Source organism: Anomaloglossus baeobatrachus, chromosome 1, assembly GCF_048569485.1.
Source record: "Anomaloglossus baeobatrachus isolate aAnoBae1 chromosome 1, aAnoBae1.hap1, whole genome shotgun sequence".
Classification (NCBI taxonomy): domain Eukaryota; kingdom Metazoa; phylum Chordata; class Amphibia; order Anura; family Aromobatidae; genus Anomaloglossus; species Anomaloglossus baeobatrachus.
The window spans coordinates 258,824,569-258,838,910 of NC_134353.1; the positions used below are offsets into that span (position 1 = coordinate 258,824,569).

At 38.2% G+C, this 14,342-nt stretch overlaps 1 protein-coding gene across 1 annotated transcript in view; it reads right to left on the reverse strand.

The window, feature by feature from the left end:
• LOC142311129 (uncharacterized) overlaps positions 1–14,342 on the reverse strand; it is a 237,355-nt gene that overhangs the window by 150,220 nt on the left and 72,793 nt on the right. Inside the window, exons 10-13 of the mRNA XM_075349272.1 lie at positions 12,990–13,016; positions 11,810–11,854; positions 1,608–1,640; positions 1,454–1,489 (exon numbers count right to left, since the gene is read on the reverse strand). Coding sequence (XP_075205387.1) covers positions 1,454–1,489; positions 1,608–1,640; positions 11,810–11,854; positions 12,990–13,016 — 141 coding nt within the window. The remainder of the gene's footprint in view (positions 1–1,453; positions 1,490–1,607; positions 1,641–11,809; positions 11,855–12,989; positions 13,017–14,342) is intronic.

Sequence of the window (14,342 nt, forward strand, 5' to 3'; positions counted from 1 at the left end):
ATCATTAGGGTTTATTGAATTTTGACTTCCTCCATTTAACTCCCAACAAACTGGTGACAATTCTGCAACACAGGACATTTTTTGCCTAGAAATTGTCTAAAGAATATGGAAGAGATTTGTCCAAATCTTATCCATTTTGTTGCTACCGTATTCTGCTGCAGAATATGCAAGGAAAATCTGCAGAAACTGGCAATGTGAATATAACTTTTTAAATATGTTCCCATTTAGTAAAAAATGTAAAAAAAATCTGAGATATTTTTCTGACTATATCTGACCATGTCATTACTATCAAGCTCCTGAAACAGATCAATATTTATTGAATATAAGGTGGATGGTTACTACTATGAATTACCGGATTATTTCTAATTTCCTAATTAGAAACTTGTATTCTGCATGCGGGGAACAATTGTACATCACACATACTGTAGACCATTCACATTGGCTGAGAAAAGTGTTAGCAAAGTGTTATACCATTGTTTAGTTCAACATGCAGTGTTAACAGACAGGCAGCCGTCGTAGGTTAGCTCTTGGAAACTGGAGTAAGCAATAAAAACAAACGTCAATACTAAATAAAAGTAACAGTAAGGGTAGAAGCAGATCAGAATATAAATAAATCAGCTGATTTATACCTAGAAAAAAATGGAGAAATTTTCATGTGTATTGTCATCCATAATCAATTCGTACGGCATCTGTATAGCATCTGTTTTTATATGTCAGCAGTTAGCAAAAATTTAGACCAAGCACAGTTTCTTATGATAATAATGGCAATGCATCCATAAAATTGGATACTATACAGATGGTTGCGCACGCACAAACATGAGGAAGCAGGTCTCATTCAAAATGTTGAAGAGGTTACATGACGCTGAGATTTTTGTCACGAGGACATTTGGTCCATTTGAAAAAAAGGTCATTTGAAAAGCCCAACTGAATAAGATTGGTCCTAGTGATGGCCATGTGATGTCGGTTTATTCCACGGACAGCACTCAAACCAAAAATACATTTTTTTTCGGTGAAGATAGCCAAACAATAATTTTGTGGAGGATAATTCATGTGATGATATTGCAATAATATATGCAAAGTCATCATTTTTATAATTCATGAGTTGAATATCTAGTGCTTAAAGGGTTGTCCACTAATTAGTCAACATAAATGCTATAGATCCCTGAGTGAAATAAAAGCTTTATACTCATCTCATGCACCAGCGGTATTACAGCAAAGTCAATTCCAGATTTCCCAGCGACATTATGTCACGGGAATACTCTAGCCAATAAGCAGCCGCTAATGGGCTGCTTCCTTCACACTTCCAAGGATGTCTGGGGAAGAAGCCCATAAGTGCTGACATCACTGGAAAAACGCTGGTTTACTAGGGGGTCTGAAGCTTTTAAGAAGGGGTTCACAGAGTAGTAGAAAACCTATTTAATACTTTGTCAAAGATAGTTCTGTTAAATTGTACCTTCTGCCCTGGGCGGCCCGATTCTCCAGGTTCACCCTGTAACAAAAAGGTCAAAAAAAAAAAAATCAGATAAATAATATAGTGTAAATATAATAAGAAAATTAATAAATTATGTCATCCATTAAAATGTAGGAGATACAATGAATGAAATAACCTTGATGCCTGCAGCAGACGATCCAGGGTCACCCTAAAGAATAGAAAACAAAGACCTTAAGAGCACAATTTTAAAAGAATGCTATAATAAGATTGTGATTTTTTATTTATTTATTATTTTTTTTAGACAACTTGAGTAACGCTAATCATTCCTGAACCTCTTTTCTCACGGTAATAAATTTTGGGGGGCGGCCACCATACATTTTTGATAGTTTACGGTTACAGGTTTAAGCACAAAATTACTTCTGACTTTCTACCGGGAACGAGTGTTCCTTTATAGATTCAGAGACAGCCCAATCATGTAGATAGTATGTGTGGGGACAAAACATATTTACATGGGAAATGCTAGCGCCTAGATGGGAGTGGAACATGGGGAATCTAAATATTTACTAAAAAAAAAGGAGATAATGGTTATCTACATTTCAAGTAAACTAATATTCATAGTTCTGTATACTATGACAGCGTAACTTAAGAAATTTTAGTGGTTTAGCCACTTAATAATTTGCTCAAAAGCTACTTGTTTAGGAGAGGTGAATGACTTAGTGTCTACAAGTATGATTGACCAGGCGCTGACACATAGTAGCTTAAAAATACATAAAAAATAATTTCCAGTGTAGAAATAACACCCAGAGCATTAGAAGTAAAGGGTTCAAATATATGTGCTTCATTGATAACATAAGATTAATATTTACCAGTAGATGAAAACTCAATAGCCCATCAAAGTCCAATGGTCCATTACTGAACCATAACAAGTTAATGGTGTTCTCGTAAAGATGGGGTCAGGGATGGAAGTGTGTATAATGCAATACTCGCTCTGGTTCCTTAATCCAATGCAATCACTGCTCAGGAAGCTTGAAAAGTAACCTAACATGTGAAGACTTCATTTGTATGCTCAGCGGGAAATATCCCGCAATCAGATGTAATTTCCTGCCGAACAATAATTGGTCCTAACGATATTCTTAAAAAAATAAATGCGAATGACACAAGCTGTGAAATTATTACATGTGAAGGTAGCATAGGCCGGGGGCAGTACTTTATTGTTTTATCAGTTCATGGTTTCTGCAAGTTACAAACTGGAAATCAGTGGAGTTTGTTTCCATGTCAAAGTTCCCTGCGTGACTTAATTGAACATTTCATTAATAATAAGTAGAAGTTTTGCCATTGTTATTCCACAGCAGGGCTAATTATATAGACAAAGCAATGCAATAAACATTTCTGACAATTTTGTCAAGCCCTGACTATTAGCGATAATCTATGAATGTGACCAGTGCAGTAGAATCAAACTGAAAAGTAGAATCCAAAACACATTTTTATGAACATAAAAATAGTAGAAACATCTAAAACATTGCATTGAACATATTAGAAACGCTACCCCTTGGATTGAAGCTATAGACGCAGTATTGCTTACAAATTCATATGTATTTTTCATTGTAATCTTTCATTAAAGTCTGGGGTTTTTTTTAACTATCATCCCAAAATTTATTGTACTAAAACACAGCATCAAACACTTATAGAAATAAAATAAAACATTGACTAAAAAAACTCTTTTCCCATTTAAAAAATGAAAATCCTATACTAGACTAAAGGAATCATAGGTGAGTGGCTCCACTCATAAATGACAAAAAACCTACAAGACACATGTTTTAGGGAATTTTCATTTCCATTTTAGAGGGTTATTTATCAGCTCATCTCCCTATTCGCCCACATATGGACATCTTTTGTTTATTGATACCATCTTATATAATATATGTGTCATTTCTGAGCAGTTATTATTACCGCTCCTATATGAAATACAAATTCCCCTATCTATGAGGATTCTCTTCAGCCCCTGTTTTCAGGCACCTTGCTACTTTGCTACTACTACTTGCTACCTTGATACCTATACTATAGTATATTTATACACACCATTTTTTGGTTGCACTTTGTATTTCATTCAAAAAAATCTTTTTCCCTGACAACCTGAGACTATCTGATAGTGACCTTGTGTTTTATGTATGTATGTTTTTAATATGAATTGTAGGAATAAAGATATATTTTTAGTCAAATGGCTTATACACTCATGTTTCTTGTAGGTTTTTTGTCTTTTCCCATTTAGTAGAAAATATAATTGGAAAATTAACATTTAAACATTAAAAAAAATTGGACACTCTTCAGGATAGGTCATCAATATCTGGTTGGCAAGGGTCCGACACATGGCATCTCTGCCATCAGCTGTTCTTGGTGCTGCCGGCGGCAGTGAGTGGCCACAAATGCTCAGTTCCGGAGCTGCTCTGCCTTTTGATATCAGCTAGGTTCTGCACAGCCACTTCATATTGAGTTTAATAGTAGGTAGACGTGTGCTGTTGCTATCAGAAGACGGGACAGCTCCTGAACAGAACATTTCCGGCTACCTGCGGCGACTGCCAGGGCCGAGGACAGCTGATTGGCGAGGTTGTCAGGTGTGCCACCTATCAGAATTGATGACCTAGGCTATCAATGTTAAAATAGTGGACAACCTCTTTAATATATGTCTTTAAACATAGCATACTTGGTTTAGAGGGAATCTGTCAACTGATTCATGCTACCCGAACCTCAGGGATCATGAATCAGATGCTGGCTGCGTTATTCCATGCCAGGTATGCTTTATTCTGAATTATTGCAGTGGTTCATAGAAAACAAACTAAGTGAAGCCTTTCTCACAGATTGCACAGTTCTTCTACTCAAAACGACAGTCGATGAAGGAGCATGTGACCAGATATGTCCATCAGACTCCTTCGGTTGAAGAACTTTACACATGGGAATGCTGTTTTTCACTTGGAGGAGGCTGATGGACAGGTCTGGATACATGCCCCTTCATCACTAGCCATTTTCAGAGTACTAGTGCTGTAACAAGTGAAAAAGAGATCTGGTAATACTTATATATTACAAAATGTCAAAAACAATGTCCTCAACAAATTTGTCAGAATAAAATGGCCAACCCAACCTCCTTAAATTATAAACTCAGGAGGCTGTCTGCTTTTAATGGTCCTTTTTTCTTTGTTAATTGTTCTGAGTTTTTAAAAGAAGACCCTCTATTGGAGTGGGGTTGCAAGGAAAATGATCAATTTACCACTCATTTAATCCATGATAATATAGAATCATAGAACATTGAGCAGCAGGAATAACACAATCAGCTTACCTTGGGAAAATTCATATTATAATAATGTTTGTTTAAATTGGAATAATGCTTTAAATACATTGTTACTAAACAAAAGCAAAATTTGTAAAAAAAAAAAAAAAGTAAAAAGTTTGCTTAGGGTGCATTTACACTGGAGGAGTATTAAAGGGAACCTGTCACCGGTTTTGGGGCCTATATGCTGCGGCTACCACCACTGGGCTCTTATATACAACATTCTAACATGCTGTATATAAGAGCCCAGGCCACTGTGTAGAACATAAAAAAACATTTTATAATACTCACCTAAACCGGTCACTGCGGTGCACAACAGTCAGATGGGTGTCTCCGTTCTCCGGGACTGGCGCCTCCTCTTTTGGCCATCTTGGTCTTCCTTTTTCTGAAGCCTGGGTGCATGATGCCTCCTACGTCCACCCATCCGACTGGTGTGCACAGGAGTAATCTTCAAGGTGAGTTTTTTGTTTTACACAGCGGCCTGGTCTCTTATATACAGCATGTTAGAATACTGTATATAAGAGCCCACTGGTGTTGGCCGCAGTTTATAGGCCCCAAAACAGGTTCCCTTTAAGAATGAGCATTTCGAATATTCGGCAGTCTATACAGGCTGACAGTTACCCGACAAATGCATAAAATGGGAGTTTGCTGGGTGAAATTATTTTTAAGCTTTTTTTTAAAAAGCATCGTTCTTGGTAACACATCACCCAGTGTTAACAGAGCATGTGGAGTTGGTCTCAGCAAACCATGACTTTTTCACTATGAACAAATTTAAGCCTATTTTGTTATTTTGTAGATTGGAGTTTTGGCAAATCCAATCTGCATCTTGTTTTTCACAGTTTATGTCAACATTAAGATGTTAGGTTGTTTTGTTCAACAAGGATAAGTAATGCAAATTTCTTAGAAGACATTTGGGGTTAATTACATTGTTTCTGTTTGTTCATCAAACAGTCCAACAACCTTCAAGATTGTTTTCAAGATCATCAAAAAGATGTCCAGAATGCCTGCCAATCCTATATTAAAGATCCAGGACAAGCGCATCCAGCAGCTTTGAAGTTGCACATCAGATTCTAAATTTAAAAGCTGAATTTATATTCAACCGGAGTTTGAAATTTTAGACTACTTTACCAAAATAACAAATTTACATTTTCTTAACTTGTTTCTAAAGCCAACATACCCCAAGATGTATGCAGAACGATGTTTAATATGACTAACCAATGTACACTGACGAGCAAAAAGGTAAAAATGTTTTGAACTTTTTGACGTTCAGGCTCCGTATCTCACTAGCCACTATAGCTTTCAGCATGAGACTACCTTCATTTTATAGAGAATCATCTTGGCTATCTGATACATAAATTTGGCTTGCAACTATTTAGCATATCATTAGCAATACAGATTCTTGTCATGTCTGTGCATTATTATTGCTGTGCTCCTAAAAATCTAAATTAAATGTTTTTATTATTTTGTTAGCATGTTGTAAATCCTCCTTTGGCTTTCAACACTGTCTGAATCCTTCTGGGCATACTCTCGATCAGATTCAAGCATATCTCGACCGAAATCTGATCCCAGGTCTCTTCTACACTTCCCAATGTTGGTACATACTGGTCAACTTACTTGGGTATGTGTACAGCTTTTTCTTCAACTCTACCCACAAGTGTTTGGGTTCAGGTCTGGGGACTGCAGGGGCCAATCCAGCACCTTTACTTGATTGCCACTGAACCATTTCTCTGCCAATCTTGACATATTCTTCAGGTCATTGTCCTGTTGGAACACTATGTCGTCCTTTTTATACCCATAGTGGTTAAGTGTACAAAGTAACTCGTCTTATAGGATACTCACGTATAGCTCAGCACTGAGACCACCATCAATCCTGGTCAAGTATCTAATGCCTTCGGCTGTGAAACAACTCCATATTATCATGCTTACTCCCCTGAGCTTGACAGTTTCTTCAATTTCTTGATCCATTTGCCCATTTTTCCCTTGTTTCTTTCAGACCCATTTGCACCCATCAGAGTAGAGTCTAGTCTATTAACCTTTGTCTCATCACTTCAAATCACCGGTTTCCAATCTTCTACTGTCAAATTTTTGTCTTCACCTTTTTTTGGGCCACCATTCCAGACTTGTGTAATGTATGTTGCACATGCTTACATGGATGTCTGTGTTCTCACTTTTACGAAGCATACGAACCACCTTGACTGCCATGTTTGTCATCCCAAAACTGATAGCCCGTGTATTGCACCGACTTATTGACTCCAATATTTTGCCTGTACGTCCATCTCTTGGCTTTTGAATGAATAGATGGACTTCATTTCTTATTCATACAACTGTCATGGCACTCAGTTGCTGCAATTTGGCAATTTTCTTGGCTGAGAGTTTGCTATCTATGAGCTGTATGATGCTGCTTCTCTTTTTTTTTTGAGAAATCTTCTTCATGGCTGCTCCATGATTCGAACTATTGCTCTTTCACTTGGGAATCAACCTATTAACACACTGAGCTATTAGGGAATTTGAGAACAGGTTGTAATTTGTAATATACAAGAAGAAAAATATTTTTCAGCTACAAGAACAAAACAGTAACAATGCAGTAACATGACAAGTATCTGCATAACTAATCATATGCTAAATTATTGCAAGTCATATTTATGTGTGAGATAGCCACGATGATTGTCTATAAAATGAAGGTAGTCTCATCCTCAAAGCTGTAGTGGATGGTAAGATATGGAGCCTGAACGGCAAAACTTCAAAACATTGTTACCATTGTGTTCGTCAGTGTATGTGTATTATAGATGTCATTCCAAGTCTACTTATTTTTAATAAACATAAACATTCAACATCTACTTTCTTTTACTTCATATCAGTGATGGATGCCTTTGAAGGATGATATCTGTCTGTTATCCATCATCCCTAAACTTCCATGCTAAAAAATGCAATACAGGAAAGACATATTTATATATCAGAGGAAGAACTCTTCCTGGAACAACCTGCTTCATTGTATCAACCATCTGGTGCTGTGACAACTAGATTTAAACCTTATTTAATAATAATTCATATTGCAACAAGCTTTTACTAACAGATGTTTCGTAGAAAGCTTGAAAATGCCAATGTGATCTAATAGTTGGTAACATTAAACATATAAATATATTAAATTGAGGTTTTTTCGCTGGTGAGTTACGATTTTTGTGACGCAACAGCGATCTTGCTAGCGATGTTGCTATGTGTGACATCCAGCAATGACCTGGCCCCTGCTGTGAGGTTGCCGGTCGTTGCTGAATGTCCTGGACCATTTTCTTCAAAGGCGATGTCCAGCTGGGCAGGACGCATCGCTATGTTTGACACTGTGTGACAGGGTCCCAATGACAGCAGAGATCGTTATACAGGTCGCTACTGCGACCTGTATCGTTACTGAGTTGTTGGTAAGTGACATCTCACCAGCGACCTCCCAGCGACTTACCAGCGATCCTTATCAGGAAGTATCGTTGTTGGGATCACTGGTAAGCCGTTGTGTGTGACTGGGCCTTAACATCTTAATGTTGACATAAACTGTGAAAAACAAGATGCAGATTGGATTTGCCAAAACTCCAATCTACAAAATAACAAAATAGGCTTAAATTTGTTCATAGTGAAAAAGTCATGGTTTGCTGAGACCAACTCCACATGCTCTGTTAACACTGGATGATGTGTTACCAAGAACGATGATTTTTAAAAAAAAGCTTAAAAATAACTTCACCCAACAAACTAACAAACTCCCATATTATGCATTTGTCGGGTAATTCTCAGCCTGTATAGACTGCCGAATATTGGAGATGCTCATTCTTAAAGGGAACCTATCACCAGATTTGGCAACTATAAGCTGTGGCCACCACCAGTAAGCTCTTATATACAACATTCTAACATGCTGTATATAAGAGCCCAGGCCGCTGTGTAGAATGTAAAAATCACTTTATAATACTCAACTAAGGGGCGGGGCGGTGCAAACTGGTCGGATGGATGTCTCCGTTTTCTGGTACTGGCGCCTCCTCTTTCGGCTGTCTTTGTTCTCCTTCTTCTAAAATCTGGATGCAAGACATGTCCTACATCATCCACACAAGCCGACACTGGAGTCCTGTGCAGGTGTACTTCTCAGGGCAGATCAAGGTATTGTAGTGCGCCTCCGCGGGACCTCAATGCCAGCTAGTGTGGATGACTTAGGACGCATCATGTACCCAGGCTTTAGAAGAAGAAGGACAAAGATGGTCGAAATAGGAGGCCCTTGTACCGGAGAACGGAGACACCCATCCGACTAGTCTGCACCGCACCGCCCCTTAGGTGAGTATTATAAAGTAATTTTTGTGTTGTACACAGCGGCCTGGGCTCTTATATAAAGTATGTTAGAATGTTGTATATAAGAGCTTACTGGTGGTGGCCGCAGCTTATAGTCGCCAAGTCTGGTGACAGGTTTTCGTCAAGGTGTTGTTAGACAGTCTGATTTTTTCACAATAGCAACTGATGAGCAAATAGTTATTACGTCATTATTGTGCATACGAGCTCATTATTACAAAAGCAAATGGTTGCTTTAAAAATCGCTGTTGTGGTCGATAGAAAGTCGCTAGTCATTCACAAAAGCATGTATGACTGCTTTTGGCGATTTATTACATAGTGAAATTTTTTATGCCAACAAGCAATAATTTTTAAGCAAGTTGAAAGATCTGGTTTCAAAATGATATTACGATCGCTATAAGCTATTACACATTGCAAATATCGCTGTCTTTAGAATGATAATGCAATTTTAAGCACAATTTCTGCCCGTCTAATACGGACTTTACTGTCAATTCACAATCACCTTTGCACATGCTCATTAGACACTTCAGTACAAATGATAATGTTGGGGTCTGTTTATTGTGGCTAACGTATAGGGGCTGTTTCATAAAACAACAAGAAGTTAAAGTCTAAAAAAGTCCTAATGGCTAGTGTGAAAATTGCATGATTTTCATTTTAGATTTTTATTACAGATTATAAAAAGAAAACCACTGTATTCAATAAAATAGAATACTTTTAAAACAAAAACTTGTTTCAAACAATAAATGATGTTTTGATGATAGTTGCCCTTTACAAGAGGTTTCTTCTTTCATAAATTAGGTGCCAAAACAATAGCAGTGGTAGAACAACAGATAGTCCTCCTCCCCAAGTCCAGCACCTGCTGCCCGCCACTGCTCCGGTGTGTGTGTTTTGGCTACAGTAGTGCTGTCAGACTACAGCACATACCACCGCTGCAGCATATCACTGAGTTCAGTGTCTCGCACCACTTATGTGAGCAGAGTTGCTGAGCCTAGTGATTAGCTGAAGTGGTGATGTGCGCTGTACTCGTGATATCACTGCTGAGGCCAAAACACAAAGACAAGAGCAGCAGTGGATAGCCAGCACTGGAACCGGGGAGATAGTAATCACTCTGTTGTTTTTTTTGTTTTGTTTTTTTACATGTGGTGGTCACCACTACATGCTTGATATACCAGCTATATTTTAACAATCCCTGCCTCTCTACCTCTCTCTCTCCCTCTATATATTATGAGAGAGAGAGAGAGGTAGAGAGGGAGGGATTATTGTTCTAAGAGAACATTTTATATATATCTATATATATATATATATATATATATATATATATATATATTGTCATGATTGACTCCTGGCTCAGCTGGAGCTGAGCCTTTTTTTTAGTTTCACTTCTGATGCAAGTCACGTTAGGGGTTAATCCTTTCTGCCTCGTTCTGGAGGTCAGGCTGCTTTATTAGGGCACTGTTTCTCTTGGACTTCGCCAGTGATACTTCTGGCTCTGCTGTGTTCTGCTCTTGAGTGACCTGTTGTCTGCCCTGCCCCCTCCTGACCTCCGTGTTCACCTGACCTGTTAACCTCCTCTGTTGTCTGTTTCCATCAGTGTCTCTCCCGCTGTCTCCCTGTTCGTTCCTTATCTGTTTACCTTTATTCTGTCTTGTCTTCTCACTCCCCCTTGCTTCTAGGCTCTGATTTCCCAGCTACTGACTATTTGCTTCCCTCTGACTATGTTTAGACTTTGCCCTTGTGTACTTACAAGACCTCATGTTGTGACACGGCTTTCTGACGATTCTACTGCCATCTGGTGGGCTTGACTAGTATTACCTCTGCTAGGGAATTCCCTGCTCATACATTTCCTCCACTTTTACGCCCCCTAGTGGTTTACCAGCTAACTACCTTCTCAGATAGTTTCAGGAATCCTCTCAGTCCCACATTACTGCGCTGTACTGCTATTGTACATCTTAGAGTACAGCGTGACATATATATTATATATAATGTATGTCTTACCTCAGGGAGAACAAAAGAATCGCTAATCTGAAATTGGACATGTTGGATCTTTAACTCTCATGACAATCAATTGTCCGGGGCTCCCATACACATTCATTAAATGTGTATGGAGGGGCCTTAAGCATGATGGACAAATTGAGAAGATTTTATAAACATTTATTCTGCTGTATTCTTTGTGCTCTGCTTCACTTTTATTGAATGTATTGGGGCTCCTTCTGAATTACATGGAGTAGCTTTGCTCCAGAAGGAAGAACATGTCTCCATTGTGCCATCTATAGATACCTACACTAGGGTGGTCTCTGCAGGGAGTACCAGTACATTTCAAGAGTTCCATCAAAGCCATCCAACCAAGCCAACCACTACGCCACTATGTACTGATGAATAGGGGGGAATAATGAAATTGCACTATCTACCAATGAATGGCTGTGGTTTGGCTGATATCTGTAGACATTTTTCAAGGGTCTTTAATGGTATGAACGTTGATTTACAAGGTACCTACCTATAGTTACACTATAGAGACAATTTTCTTTTTTTTTGGAGGAAAGCTAATTTGAATACTGCTCTACTTACATTTTTTAAAAGAATGTCAGAAGTTGTTTCTCCAGGTGTCTGTCACATTAGGTCTGGGACCTTTATGTTAGAGCTAATTTCCAAATATAACATTTTTAGAGGTAAAACATCTAATATTGGTCATATAATTTACAAGGTGTATATGCTTTATTTGAAGGAAGGAGGAGCTTTACCTTTACTCCTAGTTCGCCTTTGGGACCACCTTCCCCCATGTCGCCCTGCAGGAATAAAACATTGAATAAAATGAATCCAGCTTACTGTGAATTTGGCTGTTCACTAATAGTGTCTGGGATTTCTTACATATGAGATTCTGGAACTCTACATGTTATGTTTTTGATTAATCATTTTGTGTAATTTCATACACAGTGTTCTGAATTAAGATTTATTTGTCAGGTTGACCTTCCTGAAATAGTTTCCAATCAAATGTTGAACTCAAAAAGAGACATAGAATGTTGTTTTCATCTAAATAATATCTAAACCTCACAAACTGGGAATATACTGCACAATATACAGTGTCATGTTATATAGTGATTGTATCTGCTAAGCTATAACTACACTATCAAAATGCTGTATTCTTTATTAGAATCAAAATTGGCCAAGACTGTTGTTTAGTACTACTCGGGAATTAAGGAATGAATGAAAAACAATAGGTCTTTGTGGATGGTGGCAACCACACAGTCCATCTAATAAAAGGTCAGAGAAGTGAACAAGTGTTTGTATGATCTCAAGGCATTGGTATGACAATAATGACATTTTCATGTTGGCTTCTTTTCCAAACATCTATCTATCTATGTGTCTATCTATTATCTATCTATATATCTGAAATTCTCTAGATTACTTGCTGATCTTATATGTAGGTTTTTAAGAGCCCAGACATGATGCAGTATAGAGTAGGACCCAGCACAATGAGGATGCCGTGACGTGGCTGCTGGGCAGGTATTACAATGGCCATTCTAATATGCCAAACACCTCTAAATGTTTTTATATTCGTTTTTATTAGTTTGCCATTACAATGTGCAACTGTTTTTCTCTTATTTATATTATGCATTATACGCACCTGTTCATACTAGAGGGAGTGCTGCCAGTCTTCTCTTTTTTTATCAATCTATCTATCTATCTATCTATCTATCATTGTCCATGAGCCCCATTTTCCAGTGAGCTCAACTCATGTTCCTCCCCTACTCGCCACCATCATTAGTCAGCTTGGACTGAAAAATGGGTGTCAGGGAATACCTATTCCTCTAGTAAGCGTCTCACAGAAGTGGGATTATTAACATTTTGCCGAATTACTCATCTATGAACATATCATTTAATCTTTGTATCCTAGAAATAACAGATACCGTAACTACTTACCTTCTCCCCATTTTCTCCTTGATCACCCTATAAAAACAAAGCATGTGCTACCATCATTACATAAAATTATAGCTGCCATCATTACATAAAATTATTGCATTGTTTAATAGTAAATTGTTTCATGTATACACTATTAGGGAACTTTCTGATGTCTTCCTTCCCCTTAAATATTTCCAAAAAGGGCAGTAAAACTGTATAGCACCAATTTGTACTGCACAGGACTTCCCTGGGGCTTCTACAGCAATTGGAAGCCTTCCCGACAGCAATGATGTACAGTTTATCACCAGGTACTAATAAACTGAGAACTGTAAATTGGTCGTGAAGAGTTTTATTTCGACTTCAAAATCTGTAGTGGTTGTAAATTCTTATTATTAGTTCTTGTAATTTGTTGCCTAAAGTTTACACTAGACCAACAATGGCCAAACCTGTGGATATTGACTGGTTTTGCCTACAGTCTGTGTATCTCACCACCCAAATTTCTCCCTGTAAATGATGTTGGAGGACAGAAGGATCTGGCATGTCCATTTTCAGACTGCCTAAACTATTGTTCTCGAGATAAGCTGCCGCCAGAGATGTCTAGCAGCGGCTCTGTCATAGAAAGCACATTCAGCCAGCTGAGTGATCCTGTATATGGGTCAGCAAAGATGATTTGGCCAACACTTGTCTAAAGAGAAGTTCTATATGTAACTTTTAGACTGATCCTTTGACAATGAACGGATCGCAAAGTGTCCCATGCTTGTTTCCTAAAGATCAACTGTTCTCCTTGAGGAAACATTTCAGTATATGATCAGTTTCTGTGTTGTATTAAACTCCATATGCTGCCTGATCACACCTCAGGAGGACTCCCGGCATACCTTTGATGGAAGGTTTCAAGGTATGATGCTTTAAAGACATTCAGCGGGATATGTTGCCAATACAACTCCAGCACCTTTTCTATACACTGTCAGTATATCTCCCGTATAAATTGACTTGATTTCTGGCTCATTACACACTGTAGCCAGTCACCATCTCCTATATTTTTATGATCACCCCCTCAACCTCTTGTAAGAAACCCGCAGCCCATGGCTCCTGCTGCAATGTGCTAAACTGCATTACACACAGGTTTCAACATGCCCTCATGGTGACTTGAGAAACATCTGCTTTTCCAAATGATGTCATCTTGGTTTGGACAGCAGTACCAAAGAACTTGCCTTGTGGACCAGAACTTTCTCTTGCAGGAAGATGTTTATCTTCCTGCTGGCTCGGAAAACAGCTTCTGTCCTACACAAAAGTAAGGATCTAGCTGATGTTTGAATTGGTTGTCTGACGAGACATGCTTGCTACAGGTCATGGCAGAAAGTATTAAAAGTTGAA